The sequence below is a fragment of the Aphidius gifuensis genome, linkage group LG1 (assembly GCF_014905175.1).
Source record: "Aphidius gifuensis isolate YNYX2018 linkage group LG1, ASM1490517v1, whole genome shotgun sequence".
Taxonomy (NCBI): Eukaryota; Metazoa; Arthropoda; class Insecta; order Hymenoptera; family Braconidae; genus Aphidius; species Aphidius gifuensis.
This window is the reverse complement of record NC_057788.1, coordinates 21,463,363-21,483,205: the sequence shown is the minus strand read 5'-3', so window position 1 is coordinate 21,483,205 and position 19,843 is coordinate 21,463,363. Positions and strand designations below refer to the sequence as shown.

Genomic DNA, 19,843 nt, shown 5'->3' with positions numbered 1-19,843 from the left:
TACGCATATTTTAAATGTGATCATGATTTATCTGTTCTCTTGATTGTCCTCTGACTTGGTATATAAGTCCCACTTACTGGCTAACAGTCATTCACAGTTCAGCCGTTCTCCAACAAACCTTATATTTATTTTCCAGACAAAACGGTAAGTACTTAAGTCAATTAATTTTCTATTTTTATAATTTTAATGCTCAAAAAAAATCTGCATCAATTAACGACATTCCAATTAGATAAAACATTTCATATCACCTACTGATTTTATTTTATCGTTCAACAACTTTCAATAAATTTATTTGATAGAAAAAAATCCAGTTTTATTTATCTATTTTTTTTTTTTAACTACGTGTAGAGTGAGAAAAAAAAAATTATAATAAATTAAAATTAAAACTAATAGAGTGTATTGAGTTAATAAAAATATTTCTTGCGTTGATAGAAAAATAATACCACTCACTTGGTACTCATAGAGGTCATTGATATTAGGTGGAAAAAAAAAAAAATTAGCTATGCAGTTGACTACGCTGAGATAAAGCATTTTAAATAGTGAAAGTTTTGTTTGTTTAAAGGTGTCATCAAAAAATAATAGTGATGACAATTACTTTCGCTGTTTCTAGGTCTTAATCATTTTTTTTATAATAGCCATGTATTATTCAAATTATCAAAGAGACAAAAAATAATAAATAGCTAAAATTAGGGCATCAGTATATTGCATAAAAAATTACGTGAGAATTTGTCATCAATCTCGTAATACATTGAATGCAAAATAAAAAAAAAAACACGGGTGTGGCAAAATGATGAGCAAGCACAACACAAAAAACCCCATTTCATAATAAACAAATAATTTTGTCTTTTTTTTTTCATCACAATTTGTGATAAAAATTTAAAAATAACAAAAAAAAAAAAAAATCATGTTAATTCAAGTGGGTGTGCCAGGATTATATGTATCTTTTTTTTCTTTTTTAATTGTATTTTATTTATAAAGTTTCAGGGACAAATTAAAAATGAAGATTGTAATTTTATTACTTTCTGTTGTTGCAACAATAAATTGTGATCAATTTAAAACTGTATTTTCATGGAAACAAGTTGATTATGATTTTTTAAATGATTCAATGCGTGAATCTTATAAATCATCTGGTAATTTTATACAAGAAAATAATGTTCCACTTGGTTTAAATGTTTGGGAAGATAAGCTATTTATAACAGTACCAAGATGGAAGAAAGGAGTACCAGCAAATTTAAATTACATTAGTCTTTCAAAATCAGCAAGTAATAATTTTTATTTTTTTTTATATATATTTCTACTAAGCAACAACGACTTGGCTTTATATTTTTGTAAATTATTTTCGTTTCACTAGATAATACATCACCACTTTTAACTCCATATCCTGATTGGGAAAGTAACGATATTAATTCACCAGATGGAATTGTTAATATTTTAAGAGTAAGAATTGATGCTTGTGATCGTCTTTGGGCTGTTGACAGTGGTGTTGATGATATACTAGGTGAATTTAATCAAGTTAAACCAAAACGACTTATTGCCATTGATTTAAAAACCAACAAGGTAAATTATATGATGAACAAAAAATACAACATGTTGTTTTTTGTACATTTAAAATTCAAGGCAAACACTAATAATATAAAAATCAATGACCCAAAACGTTATTATTATTCTACAGATAATTTTGAAGTATACATTCAAGGATAGTGACATTCAACCAAGGACATTTTTTGCAGACACAGTTATTGACGTTGATCCTTCAAAATGTGATGATGCTTATGTTTACAATTCTGACCTTGGTGCTTATGGTCTTGTTGTTTATAGCATGGCAAAAAATGAATCTTGGAGAATAAATCATAATTATTTTAATTTTGATCCTCTAAATGGTAATTTTTTGTTATTTATTTAATTAAATAAATGCTGATGATAATTTAAATGTTTATTTTTAGGTAATTTTAATGTTAGTGGATTTACTTTCCAATGGACTGATGGTATTTTTGGACTTGCATTGAGTTCACCAAAAGAAGATTCATCAAAAACACTTTACTTTCATTCAATGGCTGGTGTTAATGAATTTTCAGTTTCAACAAATCTCATTAAAAATCAAACAGCTTTAGCTGAACGTGATTCATGGAGACAATTTCATGTTGTTGGTAATAAAGGACCAAATACACAAGGTACATCATCAATGATGGATCTTGAAACTGGCATTATTTATTTTACACAAGTCAATAAAAATGCTGTTGCTTGTTGGGACACTAAACTTGATCTCAATGCTGATACATTCAGTATGTACTTTTTTCTTAATACTATTTTGTTTTTCTTATGATAATATAATTATTTATTGTTGTTGTTTTTTTACCTTGATTCCAGAAACTGTTGCACAGGATGATGAAAAATTAGTATTTCCAAATGACATTGTCATTGAGCCAAAATCCAGAAAATTCTATTGTCTTTCAGATAATTTGCCATTGTTGCATTTTGGCAAATATAATCCAGATATTTTCAACTTCTATGTACATGTTTCTTCACTTGATGATTTAACTACCACTTGCAGAGCTAAATAATAAATAAAACAAAAATTAATTAAAATACGCTCAAAGAGAAGAAAAAAATAAGGATTTTAATCTTGATGTTAATTATATCATATGTTGTTTGTATGTTTCTTTATTTAAACTTGCATTTTTAGTAAATTGCATGTTGATATTTAGAGACACACAAACAGCAATGTATTTTATTGTATAACTTGACATACTATGTATTTTTTTTTGTTCTTGTTTTATGTGGTTACTTAAGGGTTTGTTTATTTATAAAAAATTAAAAAAATTAAAAAAAAAAATTGACTTTATTTAGTTGTTTTATTCCACTTACCAATTTGATATAAATTGACAATTAATAACAATTATTGACGTCATACTCAAGCCTGGTTGAATGATAAATAAAAAAAGTAATCAAAATTAATTATATTAAAAAAGGTGCAGTACATTAATCAAATTTATTTAAAATTTATATCTAATTTAATGGCTTACCGTTTTTAAAGTTGAAACAATTCTTGAGGAAGTCAAAATATATTTATTAATTTTATTTGTTAATTAATCAATTAATTAATTTATATTTATAAACATTTTTTTGGCCTTTTTTTTTTTTCAACGGCAAATCTTGCTATCTGTTTTACCGACAATTGAAAGTTAATTGACCGCTAAATCACCGTCAAATGACGCGTCTAATTTCTGTCCAATTTCAAGATGAAAATAATATTTAGCTGCGCTTCGAATTCAGGTATACTATGATGTTTTATATATTACCGGTTATACTATATCGAGCTAAAAACTTTGAATTATGTTTAAATTAATTAATAAACTCGTTAGAAACGTATTGTGCGATAAATTAGAGTCGATTGTTTAATATTTTTTTGTCGAAAAAATCGACATTGTCAATGGCGTTGGTTTGAGAAAAAAAAAAAAAAAGCTAAACCAAAACGGAGCAATAGTAATAGCTATAGGTATATATAATTATATTATTTCTTTTATGTTTTAATCAATTAATAAACTCGTTATAAACGTATTGTGAAATAAATTAGAGTCAATTGTTTAATATTTTAGTAAAAAAAATCGACATTGTCAATGGCGTTGGTCTGAGAAAAAAAAAAAAAAAAGCTACACCAAAACGGAGCAAATGGTAAGCTATTGCTATATATAATTTTATTATTTTTTTTGTTAATAATTATGTTATAATATTATTTGAGTAATTATTATTAACTAATAAAAAAATAATTAAATGTTTAAATTAAGGTTACGTTGCTCATTTTTTATATTAAATAAATTTATTTTTTTTTTAATAAAAAAAGTTGAACAATTTTTTTACATTTTTTTTTTTTTTTTTTCATTAATGTGAGATATCAATGTTTTTATTTATAAATATTAATCAACAAACTATAAAATATGTCAATATATAATTTATTGTCTTGGTTTGTGAATTTTTTCAGTATCAATCTTTTGAAAAATAACGAGTGAACAAATTGGCAATGACTTGGTGGATGATGGACAAATAAGATGGTAATTATATTTATCTCTTTTCAATAATAATTGCATATTTATTTATGATTTTGATTATTTTGTTGATACAGCTGCACCAAAGTCATTCATGTAACAGACATTAACAAATGTTGTAACAGCAGGATCCACTGCTTGCAACATGTACATATGGATCCATTGAAGCTGTGTATTGCCATCATCTTGGTAGAATAAAACCAAGAAAGTGACGATGATGCTAAAAGTATCGTGAAGTATGTTGATTTTTACTACTTTTGTTTACCAGATGCTTGAGAAAGAAATATCACATTTATTATAAACAAATAGATATTAAGGTGGAATGATTAGGGTTTTTTTGATACATTTTAATATATTATCTAATAAAAAAAATAATTTAAACAAGATTACTCATAATCTCGGGTACAAATATATAGATATAAAATTGTCAGTAAGACCTTGCACGCTTAACTTGAATCGTTGATGATGAAAAATCATTTGTTAATTATTTATTAATCATTTTGTTATCACCTCCAAGTGTAATTAAATTTATTTTAATTAATTTTAACATATATCATTAATTATTTAATATATTTTATCATCAAGTTATGATCTTTTTGTTCGACAAAACTTGAATATAATGATAGTGTTTTAGATTTTTCATGATGTTTTTAATGTACCACTTGGTGCTGTACATTTGCTTTTGTTATTTTAATCAAAATAGTTGAATTAAATTATCAAATAAACATTTTTCGTATAAAAAAAAGAATAATTAAAATCATTAATCAACTGTTTGACCGCTTATATCAATGATTTAAGTTTAGCGATCGATTCCAACACAAATTTTCAAATTTTCGTGAAAATCTGACGGTGTTTTTTCGGTAATGTTCGGTATGCATGTGACGACTTGACGTTAGCTTTGGGTGGTCTTTTTGATATTCAGAATTACAATGCAATGCCACTCTCGGAAAATGGTACAAAATGATCCATCAGACATATCATCAATTTCAAATGATAAATAATATTCAAAATATAATATTAAATTTATAATAAAGAATGAAAAATAAAGTCTTATATCTTGTAAATATTGTAGTAAATAATAAGATTTAATTTGTTCTGTTACATGTAGTGTAAAAATGATCGAGGAGTTATGAATATTTGACTAGTTGATGTTAAAAATTAACATCATTATGGAGACTACTGAAGACCTGCATGGATTGGTGACTTGATGAGACTAATGGATGCTAAAAAGGTAAGCCTCTATTTAATATAGAGTATTGATTAAACAATTACTCAAAAGTATCCTTGTTGCTCCAAAGAGCTCATGACAACGATAATATTATTTAACAACTCCGTGATAGTGTTAAATATATTTTTTACTAATTATATATCTTCGTGACTGCTTACCCATCTTGATAGAACAGTTGCCCTTATAGTTGAAACATTTTTTATCCGATTAAAAACTGATGAAAAATCATAAATATTTTGATAATCCATCGCTGAGACAAGCTGATTCGTAACAATCGTGTGTTACAGTTAGTAACAATATTTAAATATTATAGATTGTTGATCTCATAATTTCAATGATCCAAACTTTCTAAAAATAGAGTATATACGTTCCCATTTTCTCATAATATTATTGAATGATAATCATCACTTATTATTGATTAATCATCATTAATTATTATTGAATAATCATCATCAATTATTATTTAAATATTAATGCTTTCTGAATATATTTTTTTTTTTATTGACAAGATCAAATTTACAAAGTACAGTTACTTAAGATACTAATAGTACCAGTAGTGTTGTTGATGCTCCGATTAACTGTGTTAAAAAAAAACACATTAAAAACATTTTTTTTAACACATGTTAATATTATTTTTGAAAAGTTATTGATTATATTCACTCACCGACATTAAAAGTGGAAGATCAATAGTATAAAGTCCACTCAATGATGTAAAGCATAATTTTTTATTATAAAAATACAAAGATGCTTTTTGATCATGCTAAAACATAAATTTATTATTTTTAAATTAAATTATTATACAGTTAAAACTAAAAAATATTTACCTCAATAGAATTCGATTCAAATTTAGCTCTAGAGTATACTGAAAAAATTTGTTCAGTGATTTTGTTTGCCTGAAAAAATATATCCACTAATATTACATTGAATTATAGATTTTTTTTCAAACTTTTGACTTACTTTTCGACTTGTAAAATGACAAGTAGCTGTTATTATAAAAAGATTTAAACCATAGATTGAAATAACTAACCAATAAATGTATATAAATAAATAACTCTCAATAGGTTCGGTTTTTAATAAAATAAACAATCTCGTTGTTAAACATATTATAAAAGCAAGTATCCATACTGACAACTGAATTGAATAAATTGAATTAATTTTTTTTGCTGCTGTAAACAAATGGTAATGCATCCATCTTGCGTCCTCATATGTGATACTATTACAATCTCTGTCAATAATCTTGGCAGGAGACTTGTCATTTTCTACAAAGAAAAATTCTATTAAAATTTGACTAATAACTTTTTCTTTAACAACATTTTATTCTCATACCTTCATGTATTATAATGGTTTGTAATAGATGATTGTATCTGTGATATATCAACCACATAAAACTACAAAATTTATAAATTTGTATATAAATGTTTATGTTCATTAAGAATGACAGACCATGTAACATCACAGTAAATCCAAAATGTTCTTCTTCAAAACCCAATAAATAAATTTGAGCTGCTTGAATTGTTGTATTAATAATAATAACAAAGTAAATACTATTTATCAATAACAAACTCATTTTTTTTCTTTTAAAATTTGAAAAAACATCATAAGTACGTAAATGATTCAAGACTGAGATGAGTTGATTCGTTTTTGAAATTGTGATAATACCATCACAACAAGCTAGTGTCAACATCAACAACCAAATTGATAATTGAACAATATTAAACAATTCAAAAGTCATTACCATTTCGATGAAATTATATGTTTGATATACTCGAATAATACAATTTATAATAATCGTTGAAATTGAGTAGAAAAGTTCCCATTTTCTTATAATTACTGAATGACCATTATCAATTATTTTATATGGAAATACACCACACAGTTTTGCCATAAATAAAACTTTGTTTATATCGTTTAACATTGTTCACTATTAAATCATCAACCACATAACAATTTTTTTTCTATACTGTCTCTTCTAACGAATTATTTTAACCAATTATAAATATTCATTCATGACATTATATCGATTGCATGTATATTTTGTTGTTTTGGAATATTTTTTCCATATCAAATTCAATGACTGGCATTTTTATTTTTACTATATTTTTTAATATAGTAATTAAATAGTTAATTGAATTTGTATTTCATTATTTTGTCATGAATATATTATAAAATAGAAAATAATTTGTTGACATATAGGTATTTAAATGAAGGGCAGCGAAGAATTGAATTAATAAGAAAAAAGAAAAAAATTACTAAAGAGGTGTTTAATATTTTTATCTAAGCTACGTGCTTAAAGCTTCTTTTGACAACTAAAATCCAGTCGGAAAATTATTAAATAATTACTGAGTATTAATTTTTTTATGCTCCATAATCTCTAGAACAGAGATAAAGAGGATTAAAACTGTTGAATATAATTTCGAAACGAATAAAATATGAATGGTTTTAGGTGCCAGGTGTAGGATTATCGGTAGGATAATATGAAAAAACTTGAAATAACAAAATTAAGAATTAAATTTTTTTATTATATCATGACATTTTTTAGTTATTGTTTATTTATAAACAAAATTTACAGGATCAACAGCCTTTGATACCAAGAATAGATGCTTTCGCAATTTTTGATAATTTAAGAATACAATAATAATTTAATTTACAGTTATATTCTGTATTTTAAATTATTTAATAAAGCTTCATTTGATGTTTGCTCACAAAAAATCAAGCAAGTCTTTTGACATTAATATTTAAACTAACACTCTATACAATTGTTTGAATTTTTCCAAAAAAATTTCTTATATTTATAAAACATAATATATTAATATACATTATACAAATTTTAACTTTTCATATATTTTATTTGATTAAATTCTCTTTTTTTATTTTTATTTTCTTTTCATGGCTTCAATCACTTTTTTAGTATTAGTCTTAAATTAAATCACTCTTAAATATTATGTAATAGCTCGAGACAGAATATTATGATCTAAAAAATAATATATATTTTGGAGTTCATTGGATTTTAAATGACTTTAGTTATCTAAAACAAAAAACGACCATAGAACATCAGTTAATTCTTATTTTATTAATTCATTACTATTTAATTTGTGATTTTTTTTTTTTTGAATTAATTTTAAGCCAAAAAGGCAAGATTGTACCAGAATTTTTTATCATAAAAATTAAATATAATTGACTCATTGTACCAGCAAACATAACAGCATCATCAAACATTTTACTACAATTAGTTATTTCATAAACAATTAAAGAAATAAATTATTTTCAATATTTATGTAATTTAATAATAATTTTTTTTTATTATTAAATTATGTAATTTTATTTACTTGGTGTACTTGCGGATGATACAGCCATGTTTGGTGGTGTTGGACTACAAGATCTACTTGGTAGTCTGTGCGTATTTATACTCAAAAAATTTGAATCATTTGATGGTTGTTCATCGACAATATCAAGTTCTGTTGGACTTAGACATCTTCTTTGATTTATCGATGAATTATGTGGTTTTGAGAGTGTTTGCAATGGTATTTGATAAATTCTCAATGGTTTTGTATCACTTTGAACATCTAAAAATGAACAAAAAAATATAAAAAAACAATTTATATTTTTCGAATGAAAAGTATAAAAAAAAAAAATAACTTACTAGACTGTGATGCAGGTAGACTTGAGTCTTCTTTATTTTTATTTGTTAAAAATTCAGGTGTTGTAGTAGAAAAATAAATATCTTTTTTTGATGTTATAAGCGTAAGATTTGGCATTGATATTGTATGAACAAGATTACCATTTATAATTAAACGTATTTCCATTGTATCAACAGTAAATGCAATGACATATGGAAATGCACATGTAACAGCAATTGGTACTGAATTCCAATTAAAATCAAATTCAGTTGATGCAGCAGTATCTTCTGATAATTTTTGAAAATGACATGTATTATTATAACAAAGTAATAGCTCAGGTTCTTCATCTTCACATAAATCAAGTGCAGCAACAATATGTGGTTTTATTGATGCTTCCATTTGTAATATTCTTGTTGTACCATCAGCTGATATTAATTCAAAATGATGTCTTAAACCACAACATAATAACCATTGTGGTTCAGTACTTTCAATAATTGTTACAATACTTGGTTGTTCACTTGCATTATATTCAGCTAATAATAAAAATCCATCAATTGTATCTGTATCAGCAGATGAACACCAAGTTGTCCATGCTGCATTATGTTTCCATTGTAAAACAGTTAATTTTCTACCAACAACAACACACATACGTAAATGTGAACCACCAGGTTTTGCTAAACTATATAAATTACATCCACGTGTTTTATCTAATTTTCTTTCTTTAACATGTGATCTTGTTCTTGTTATTGGTGGACGTGAACCACATGGATTTGGTGTATGTGATACACAATTACCAACTAATTCTTCTTCATCTTCTTCAAATGAATTATAATCAAAACGTTCTTGTTCATCACCATTCATTTCACTAAGTCTATATACATAAACATTACTCTCTTTTCCTTTATCACCAGCACGAAATAATAATATTCCATGTTGTTCAACAACATCTAATTGTTTAATTTGTACTGTTTTATCAAATAACATTTTATTTGAAAATCCATCTTCAACTAAATATGTACCTGTATCTGTTGCAAGTATTAATTTATTTTCTGACCATACATCACCACAAATTAATGTATGTGCAAAATCTGGATATATACAACGTGGTTCCCATGGACGTGGTTTTAATGGACCAACTGTTGCTAATGATGTTGGTGCAAGACCACGTACAATTGCTTCTAATTTTAATGCCTGTCCAACACGTACCATTTCTACAACTCGCGTTTCTTCACGTCTACGTCCAGGTGCTTCAACAACATCTGACAATGCCCGTCTATTTAACATACTCTGTAATTTTTGTATATAAAAAATTAATTATATATAATTTATAATTAATTATTATTTGATTACTTACATTTCCTTTACTATCTTGTGTATATTCTTGATACATATCACGTAGTAATGTGTCTAATGTTCTTTCACGTTTTCTTGAAAATGTTGGTGTATCAAATGTTGCTTTTTCACCATTAATTAATTTTACCAAAAGAAATTCACGAAAAATTTGAGGATCATCAAATACTGGTGGACAAGGAAGACTTGGACCAAATAAAGGTACATTTTCATCACAATAAATTGCTATTTTCCAACCGTGACAATTGGAATCACTTGAAACAATAGCAAAAACATCTAGAAAAAAAAAAAACAATAAAGACAATAGGGACAATACTTTTTAAAAGACAAATATAACTTACGTGTAAATTGACTTTTTATACAATTGGGATTAAATGTAGAAAGAAAAACTGGATCATCTGTGAATATAATGTTGACAATGTCGTTACCAATATGTCTTTTTCTTTCCAATTGTTGTGGGTTGTCCTTGGAGTGTGGTAACAAGGTACTTATATGATACATAACTTCATGACCAGCATAAACTGTGTATATACTTTCTGTTCCTGTCATATTACCTGATATAAAAAATAATGATATTTATATATTTAATCATAAAACTAACTAGACATTTGAATAAAGTGCTGATTTTACCTTTTACATCTAAACCACCTCTGTACTTGTCCCAACCCTTGAGGCATATTTTTTCACCCAAAATTTCTAAAAATCTCTCAAATTCTTGACTTGAATTCTCTGAAAAATAACAAAGAGTAAATATAAAATTTATTGAACAGTCTGTTTTGTTGTTTTACATTTATATACCATTTGATAACATCTCGTCATCAGTTGCTTGACCCTCACGAGCGTATATAACACCAAATTTAAAATTTACGGAACCTTCTTGCTCCTCAAGAAGAAGAAGATCCTTCAAAAAAATATTGATATATATATATATATATATTTTTTATGTTACAATTTAATATACTTTATGCATTTTTTAAATTTTTATTTACCTTTTGTATATCAGGGGAAAATATCTCACGTGGTGCTTTGTCAAATTTTTCAATTCCAAAAAAATTACTAAACATAAATAATTTTAATTAAATATATACTGATAAACTTTTTTATAAAAAAAAATAATTTTAAATACCTTAATATTTGTTTAACAGTCATTGATTTATTTGATGCATATGGCAAAGATATTTTTTGTGCACCCTTGATTATCAAAATAATAAAAATTGATTAGTTTATTTATTTTCCTTTTTTTTTATTGATAAAAACTTACCGTTCGACGCCAAAGAATAACTCGATAATGAGGGACACATTTAAATTACTTTCCATCAACTATTGATAAAAAGTGGACTTCTTTTAATAATCTGACCATAAATGCATTGGTTTGAGTAGATCCAAAAAAAGACAATTATATAATTTGCATAGAAAAAAAAATTAGGATAATTTATAGAATTAAATTTCTTTATTTTCTACTCACGTTTACCAAGAAAATATTTGAAATACCAACGAGTTTGATATTCTGGATTTTCTAAAACTGGTGTACTCGGTGAACCGAACATCTAAAAAAATATAAATTATAATTCCATCATTGCAAGTTTATTATAAAATTATTTTATCAATATTTAAACTCAATAAAATACCTCTTCTTTTTCGCCTGGTGAATCTCCATTTTCTACACGAAATCTTCGACCATTTTCCGTACCATCCTGTTCAATTTGAGGCAACTGTTATTAAAAAAAAAACAATTTACAAATAAAAAGAAAAAAATAATCCATTTGCATAAATTAATTTTTATATAAGTTTTTAATTTACCATTTCAACGCTTCCGTAGCATCGCCTCGATAAAACTCCTCGTCTGGAAATTGTATCATTATTGAGTGATCTGTAACGAAAAAAAAAATATATATATAAATTTTGCATAATAAATTTAGTTAAACTTATTTTTTATATATATTTTTTATCAAAGTATTATTTTTATTTTTGAAATTTTTATCCCATTGAACATTGTGCAAATGAGATTTTTAAAAATTTTATTTCTACTCTTTTGACTTGAAGTAAAAAATATTGTATGAATAATATTAAAAATATGTTGTTTTTGCATATATTATTGTGATTAAATTTTTAAACTAACATATGATGACTAGCTCGTCGATGTAGATGTCTCATTTGTGATGCAGTTAAAACAGGCATGCATACTGATTTTGAACGATCTCTTGTTTGTGTCGGTGGTGTTGGTAGAATATCATCATCACTGTCACGATCACTAGTCGATGGACTTTTATTATTATTTTTATTATTACGATTTGATCTACAACGTTGTTTATCACATGTTGTTGTTGATGATGATGATGATGATGACAATGGTACTGTACCATCAGTATTTGTTTTATTTGATCCGGCATTGTTTGAAGACAAGCCTCGCAATCGCGATACTAATTTCATATCTAAACACAGCATTCTATGCTTCTATATACCAATAAATATATATACCCTTTCGTAAAAACAAAACAATAATAATTCCCTAAAAAAAAACAAACAATTAACTACTAGTAATCATATTATTTTTTGTTTATTGTAAATATTTTTATAAGTTAACAATTAAAATAACAAAAACATTAAAATTATAATAGCTAAAAATTGATCTATTGATTATTGAAAAAAAATATTGAAATACAATTTAATTATATTGATTTTTATATAAATTTATTCATATCAATTAAAACTGTGCAGTGTATTTAATGTCATGTGCCAAAAATAAGTTCAATAACCACAATAACTATGCGCATGTGTGTTGTGTTGTAAATCCACATTTTATAAATTATATACCTGGTTAAAATTTACCCGGATTAATTACATTTATATCGTTTGTTTTTATTTTGTGTTTATATATATATACAATATTATCTTAAAAGTATTGTACGTGTTTTGTATGTTTATCTAGTATTTACAATGAAAAAAAAAAAACGAATAATTAAATAAAACAAAAATGACCAGTGTTTGTGTAAAGTAGGCTACGAGGCTATCACTTCTTAGTTGATGGCCCTGAGTTTAGATATTCGTGTCGAAAAATAAATATCTCAATGCTTTAATCGAAATTCTCCCTTTAGAATTACGCTATTTATAGTCATATTTTTCCCGCTTGTTTTATTTTTATTATTGTTCATTTAAAATAACATCGTTATTAATAAATATAGGGTTTCTTAAACAGTTTTATTTTTATATTCTATTTATTCTCACAATTAATTATACAATAATTAGATATTTATTGTATGCATACTTGATTGAATTTCAATCAATTATCGTCAGAATAAAAATTCATTTTCGTTGTTTAAAATAATTTTAAATAAACCCAACAATATTGGATAATAATAATAACTTTTTTTTTTTTTAATTTTCTCATTTACATAATGATCAATTAAAATGTTTTTTTTATATCTTGATTGATTTCTAAATATATTTTCTTTGTTATTTTACATCTCATTAGTGATCAAACAAATAAAAAGTATTTTTATTTTTTCGTTTTTCAATGCACTTTTTTAATACAGTTTTTTTTAAAATTTTTTTTCAACTTTCCACTTGAAGCAAACAAAAGCTTTTCGAGTGTCTCAGTTGGAACTTGTCAAGAATATATTTTTATTTTTTCATTATATATATCATTAATATATAAATTATTATTTGCATAATATTATTATTATTTTTTTTTTTACTCTTCATTTAGTTTATTTTTCTTTTTTATTTCTATGAAATTTTTGATTAATTAGATAGTATTCAATCAACTAGAGTAAACAAAATTAAATATATAAAATGTCAATCAGCGTTGGCCAGGAAACATATAATCCACAGATTATAAAACTTCATTGTAGAGTGAACATATCGGATTTCCCCGTTGTTCTCAACTGTATACTTTTTAACACCCATTTTCAACAAGAAATTCAATCGATTTTTCTCACTTTTTATTTCATATAATTTACATATTTAAATATGTAAATTTGTCACTTTACATTTTTTTATTTTTTTTCATATATTTACGCTTATATACACTTGTTATTTCACAAAGAAAAAACTTAACTAATATATTATTCAAGTTTAGTTTACTAAATACACAATACAATCAATATATTTAATAGTCAAATATATATGTATATTATAAAAATTAAACAATCATTTTTATATTATTAAAAAATAGATACAAATAGAGGCTTTATGACAAAGTTCACGCACTAGACACCTTTGTAGCACGGTCTCCCGACCCCTACTGAGCATCAACCCCGATCCCCGGTGATAAGTACCCCTCCCAATGTACTCCTACTAGTCCTCTTTCTCTTTTTCTGCCAACACGACGATCGTCCTCTTTACTCCTTCATATATACCCCTTTCGTTTTACAATACTCTATCATCAATCGAAAGTAGAACGTATATAGCTATATATAAATGCGTAGCATAAAGTATAGCTTTCATTTATACAGCACTATACACTTAATGCTGTGACGCTGTTGTTTGCAACATTAATTAATATTGCCAATCTAATAATTGATGTATATGAATGTGTATGTGTTGGATATATAAAATAGAAAAACAATTGTCTATAATTACAAGTTTGTCTAGTCACAATAACTTTTTTTTTCTTACTTCCTCATTCATTTAGTTTTTTTGTTTTTTTTATTACGCAATGGGTATGCTTATAAATATACATAGATTAAAAAACAACAATTGATAATTGACTTTTAAAATTACAGATGAGTATGATTTTTTTTTTTTTTTTTAAGTGTAGGATGAGTTTGAATGCAAAATCAATTGTGTGATGATCAATTTTTAAAAGTAATCAAAAAAAATAATAACAAATAATTAACAATTACTGATTGATAATTTATCACTACATTGTTTGGTAGATTTTTTTTTTTTTTGATTGTTTTTTGTCATAGAAATTGCTTGAATTTTAGAACTATACTCAATACACTCGGGTAAATATTGGTTCAAAGTGATCATGTATGTAATTTTTGGCTCAATTGATATGCAGGTTTAATTTTAATTAATTGGGTAAACTTTATATAATGTAATTTTAGAATTGATCCGGGAATTATTTTGACAGATAGGTAGGGTAATAATTATGATGTGGAAAGTTGATTGGTTTGAGTTCATTGTGTATAGTATAAATAGCCAAACGTCTGGGCAAATGATATCGAAATTACTTAGCCAGGTAAAAATTCAAAATCAATTTAATATTGATCTGATGTTGGATGATAAACTTGAAGCTTTAATCAAGATTGAAAATCGATTACGAAATTTATGCCTATTAGTTGGTTTATGAAACATGAACCTTGGTGGCTGGTCAATTAATTTTTTACGCTATTAAAGGATCGTTTAATTTTTAATTAGATGAAAGTCTTTTGTACCATTTTAAAGTCTTATTTAATTTTCCATTTGATTATAACAATTAACAAATTAACATCTACATTTAATGAAACAAACAATGACAATTTAAGCTCGTCGTTTTGTTTAAAAAAAAAAAGGTGTCGCTTTGTTTTAATATTTTTATGCTGTTGATTATAGATAGATAGAAAAAAAAAAAGTTGTTGACGGTCAAGGTTCGAAAAAAATTAATAAATAATAACGATGTCAATAGTGTTTATCGCGAATATATAAAATAAAACAAAGAAAAATTAAAAAGGAAAAAAAAAAAAACAGTTTGACGTTGTTGTTATACTTCCACTTGGTAGAGCATGATCGAACTTGATCGACTCAGTATTTACAGAAAACCAAGCAAGTGTATTCTCTAGTGTATGGGTCTAAAGCCTCCAAGCGAAAAAAAAAAAAGTCAAACAGATTAAATTTTTTTTTTTCTTCTTAAACTCGGTAAATTAAAAAAAATAAATTAAAATTTTAAATTAAATATGCCCTTTGAACAGTAATTACTTGAATTATTTTTCATCTTGTTTATATAGTTAAGGAAAAATTTATTAAAATATATTATTAAAAAATTCTATATAGAATTTAATATTAATTTAGATGCTCAAAAATATTTTTAATAAATATTAAATAACATTGAAAAGCTTCTATTTTTAATCACACCCTTAATTTGTAACAAAAGAATTTTAGAAAAATTATTCGTTGAACAAATATTTAAAATAACAAAAAAATTGATTAATTTTATCCATTTTCTTTTTTACTATTTTATTTATTGATTTACAATATTATTTTGGCATCACTTGTGAAAATATTTATATTAAAATAATTAATTATTGAGTACAACGAAAAATAAAATCCGCGAAAATTTATAAGTAACTATTCGCAATTAAAAGAGTGTATGAAATTCGTGTGATAAAATTAAAATATTTAAACGGAAAAATCTAAATAGTGTTTATTGTCTAGAAATAATATAACATGGATGAATAATTTTCCGTAATTGCATATCCGTTAGTTCAATAAATCGTAATATAGTTGTGCAACACAGCACAACTAAAATCTCTCTTGGGATGAGAAAAAAAAAACAAGTTATATATAAAGCGACAATATAAATGATGCTCAACTGACTGTATCGAACTATTATTATATATTGGATTTTTTTTTTAAATTCGTTATGTAAATAAACATATAATTTTATTTAAAAAAATAAAATTTAAATAATGATATTTATACAATTTTTTTTATTTCAATTAAAATGTTTCTTATTATCATTTTGATAATTGTAAATATCATTTGCAATTATAACAGTTTATTTTTACTGAAAATCAATAATATATTATCTTTTTTAGTTCATTTTACAAATTAATTAGTTTGTTAATACCTCTAAAATTTAATATTGAGCTATTGATTAATATATTATACAAATTTTAAAATGCATTTGCATAACATCTTGTTTTAATTAATATTTACAATGAGGATTATTACTTTATTGAGTTACATAATGTAATAATTATTTTGCATTATTATATAATTAATAAATAATTAATAAATATTTATTTAAACAAATATTTAAATTTAGTATATAAAAAATTTAAATGCATAAACATATATACCTCGAAGTCCAAGGTAACACTTTGCTTCCCTCGAAACTGATTGACCTTATCTCATATTTAGAATGAGGTCGAAATGCTGGACCTGGTGGTTGATTATTTGGATATAATAAATTTTTAACACTTCTTGTATTAATATTTGACACAAATTCATAACGTCTTGTTGCAGTTTGATTATTTTTTACCAATTGATTTGTCGTTCTTTTCAATGAACTCATCCTTTCGAAAAATTTTTCCCAAAAGATTTATCAAAGAAAAATAAACTAAATAATATTTCAAAACACTCACAAGATTAAAATAATAATAATTTTAAATATTGTTATGTAAAATATTTTCACAAAAACATTTTTATCAAAAAATATTTTTTACTCAGTGACCTTGAATCATAAAACTAAAAAATCAATTTTGATTACCGTTCATTAAAATAATTAAAAATATATTTTTATGTCATTATTAAAATTTAAAATAATATAATAAATTTGAATTAAAATAATAAATATTAAAGAAAATTTTAAAGTAACAGGTTGTTGGCTCATCAACAAAATTAGTATATACTCATGTTGTTTAAAATTTCAAGTTCAAGTACACCATTGTTTATTTAAAATGTTTCGTAAATTTTAACTCATATTCATTGATATTTAATTTAATAATATTATTATGTAATAATTATTATATTATTATCTTGTCTTGAACGTTTAACCGACTTTAATAAACTGAACGCAGGTGTCAAGATTGCAGTATCGAAAACGAGTAAATTTGTAAAATAGAGAGATGGTTTCATCCCTCCAATGCTCTAATCGTTAGCTACCCCGTTTGCGCTTTTCCTCTTGGACACAAAAAAAAATAAATAATTTGCTTTTTTTTTGTATATAAAAATTTATCGTAAATATGAAAAGATAAAAAAAAAAAAATTGATTATCTTATTTTATGTGAAGCACATGATGTGTTTAAGTATATTAAGGTAAAACTTTTAATTATTGTATTTGTCAACTATGACATAAAAGAAAAATGAAAAAAAAAAAATAAAAAATAGTATCAGCTTGACAACTGGGTAAAACACGTGACTATTTGGGTTTTACGTACATACACTAATACAAAGTAACAAACTCTATGTTCAGTGTTGAAGTATCCTTGTTACAGTTTTAAAAATATTTTTTTTTAATTTTAAATTTTACTCTGACTTTGATTTTTGAATTAAAAATATACTAATTTGCATACAAATATGTAACGAGAATTATATGATTGACTTTTATTTTTTTTTAAATTAAATTTCGCTTTGATTAATCTACTAGTTACATTATTTTTTCAGCAAATAAGTCATTTATTTTTTATATAAAAAATTATGAATTTGAATAATTTTTATATATATTTTTAATTATATATTGTTATTATTCATTTATTATTATTTTATTATTGTTATTTATAATTATTTATTTAGCCATGTTCTTATCAACAACAAAAGATGGCGTAGCTTGAAAATTTTTCAAGATATGAGATAACGAAATACTTGAAAGAAAAACTCTCTCATTCTTATTTATTTATTTAAATAGGAAAAATGAAAATTGAACTTTATTTACTTCAATTTATTGGAGGTTTTGAATTTAAATGAAAATTTTTATTTTTTCATGTTTAAATAAATAAATAAATGCATGTTCAATTCGAATTTTATTAATCAATATATTTTATTTATATAGATATATTTAATAAACATATTTTTTTGAACTAAATATTTTTATTTTTGATTATTATTTTTATGATGATTTAAATATGTAGATTGAAAAAATATATTTATTAAATATTCATTAATAATTACAAGCTCCAAAGGGCAAAGACAAAAGCAAATCTGCTATATATAATTTTATAAACAATATCGAAAAATTTAGAGCAATTAAATTCTGGTAGAAAAAATAATTAATGAATCTCAATTTTTTAGCATATATAATTTTATTTTTTACGTTTCTTTTTTCTTTTTTTAGTCTCTTTTTTTATTGTTTTTTTTTTACTTAATATTTAAAGTTACAGACCCAGCCACCCTAGTAGACTTTTTTCTAAATCGAAAAATTTTTCTTCGTTCTCATTATATGTTTAGTATTTTCGAATAATTTTTAACAACAAGGTAAAATTGATTTACTAATAAGACATTTTGTTCTTAACATTTTCATTGTTTTCATTCAACTTAGTAATCGTGACTTTATCTTCACAATTACACTTGATTGTTTCAATTATAAAACCAATTTTTTTCAAGTATTAATCAATTAATTCATTCATTTTAAGTTTATTATTATTATTTTTTTGATATTCAATTTTTCTCTATCATTCATAAGTTTTGAATATATGAAATAGTATTATGTGATGATGCTGTAGATAAAAAAACAAAAAATGTACGGGTCAATGAATTCATAATGACAGTTTTTTATATATACGGAATTTATACGAGACAATTATACTAATATTTTATTTTCTTTCCATAAAGATATTTACATTATAGCTTCTTCAAATTTTCTATATTAATTGAATTTTTTTTTACATTATCCAGTTACAATTTAAAATTGCCTCAGCTTGTCTAACAACTCACATCAGACATTATTTATGAGACAATAAATT

At 24.3% G+C, this 19,843-nt stretch overlaps 2 protein-coding genes across 2 annotated transcripts; one reads left to right on the top strand and one right to left on the bottom strand.

The window, feature by feature from the left end:
• Positions 1-60: 60 nt before the first annotated feature.
• On the top strand, positions 61-2,842 carry LOC122851855 (protein yellow-like). Its single transcript, XM_044151340.1, has 6 exons — positions 61-144; positions 979-1,262; positions 1,352-1,557; positions 1,673-1,880; positions 1,944-2,282; positions 2,368-2,842. Exons 2-6 carry the CDS (start codon positions 998-1,000, stop codon positions 2,559-2,561), a joined length of 1,212 nt encoding a protein of 403 aa, XP_044007275.1. The 5' UTR covers positions 61-144; positions 979-997; the 3' UTR covers positions 2,562-2,842.
• Positions 2,843-7,769: 4,927 nt separating this feature from the next.
• LOC122851789 (GTPase-activating Rap/Ran-GAP domain-like protein 3) lies at positions 7,770-13,601 on the bottom strand. Its single transcript, XM_044151249.1, is given in 14 exon segments — positions 7,770-8,834; positions 8,912-10,175; positions 10,243-10,514; positions 10,580-10,792; positions 10,869-10,967; positions 11,037-11,139; positions 11,228-11,294; positions 11,365-11,429; positions 11,500-11,576; positions 11,704-11,785; positions 11,867-11,950; positions 12,039-12,108; positions 12,358-12,747; positions 13,053-13,601. Coding segments are annotated over 13 exon segments (2,967 nt in total). The 5' UTR covers positions 12,684-12,747; positions 13,053-13,601; the 3' UTR covers positions 7,770-8,589.
• Between the last annotated feature and the right edge of the window lie 6,242 nt (positions 13,602-19,843).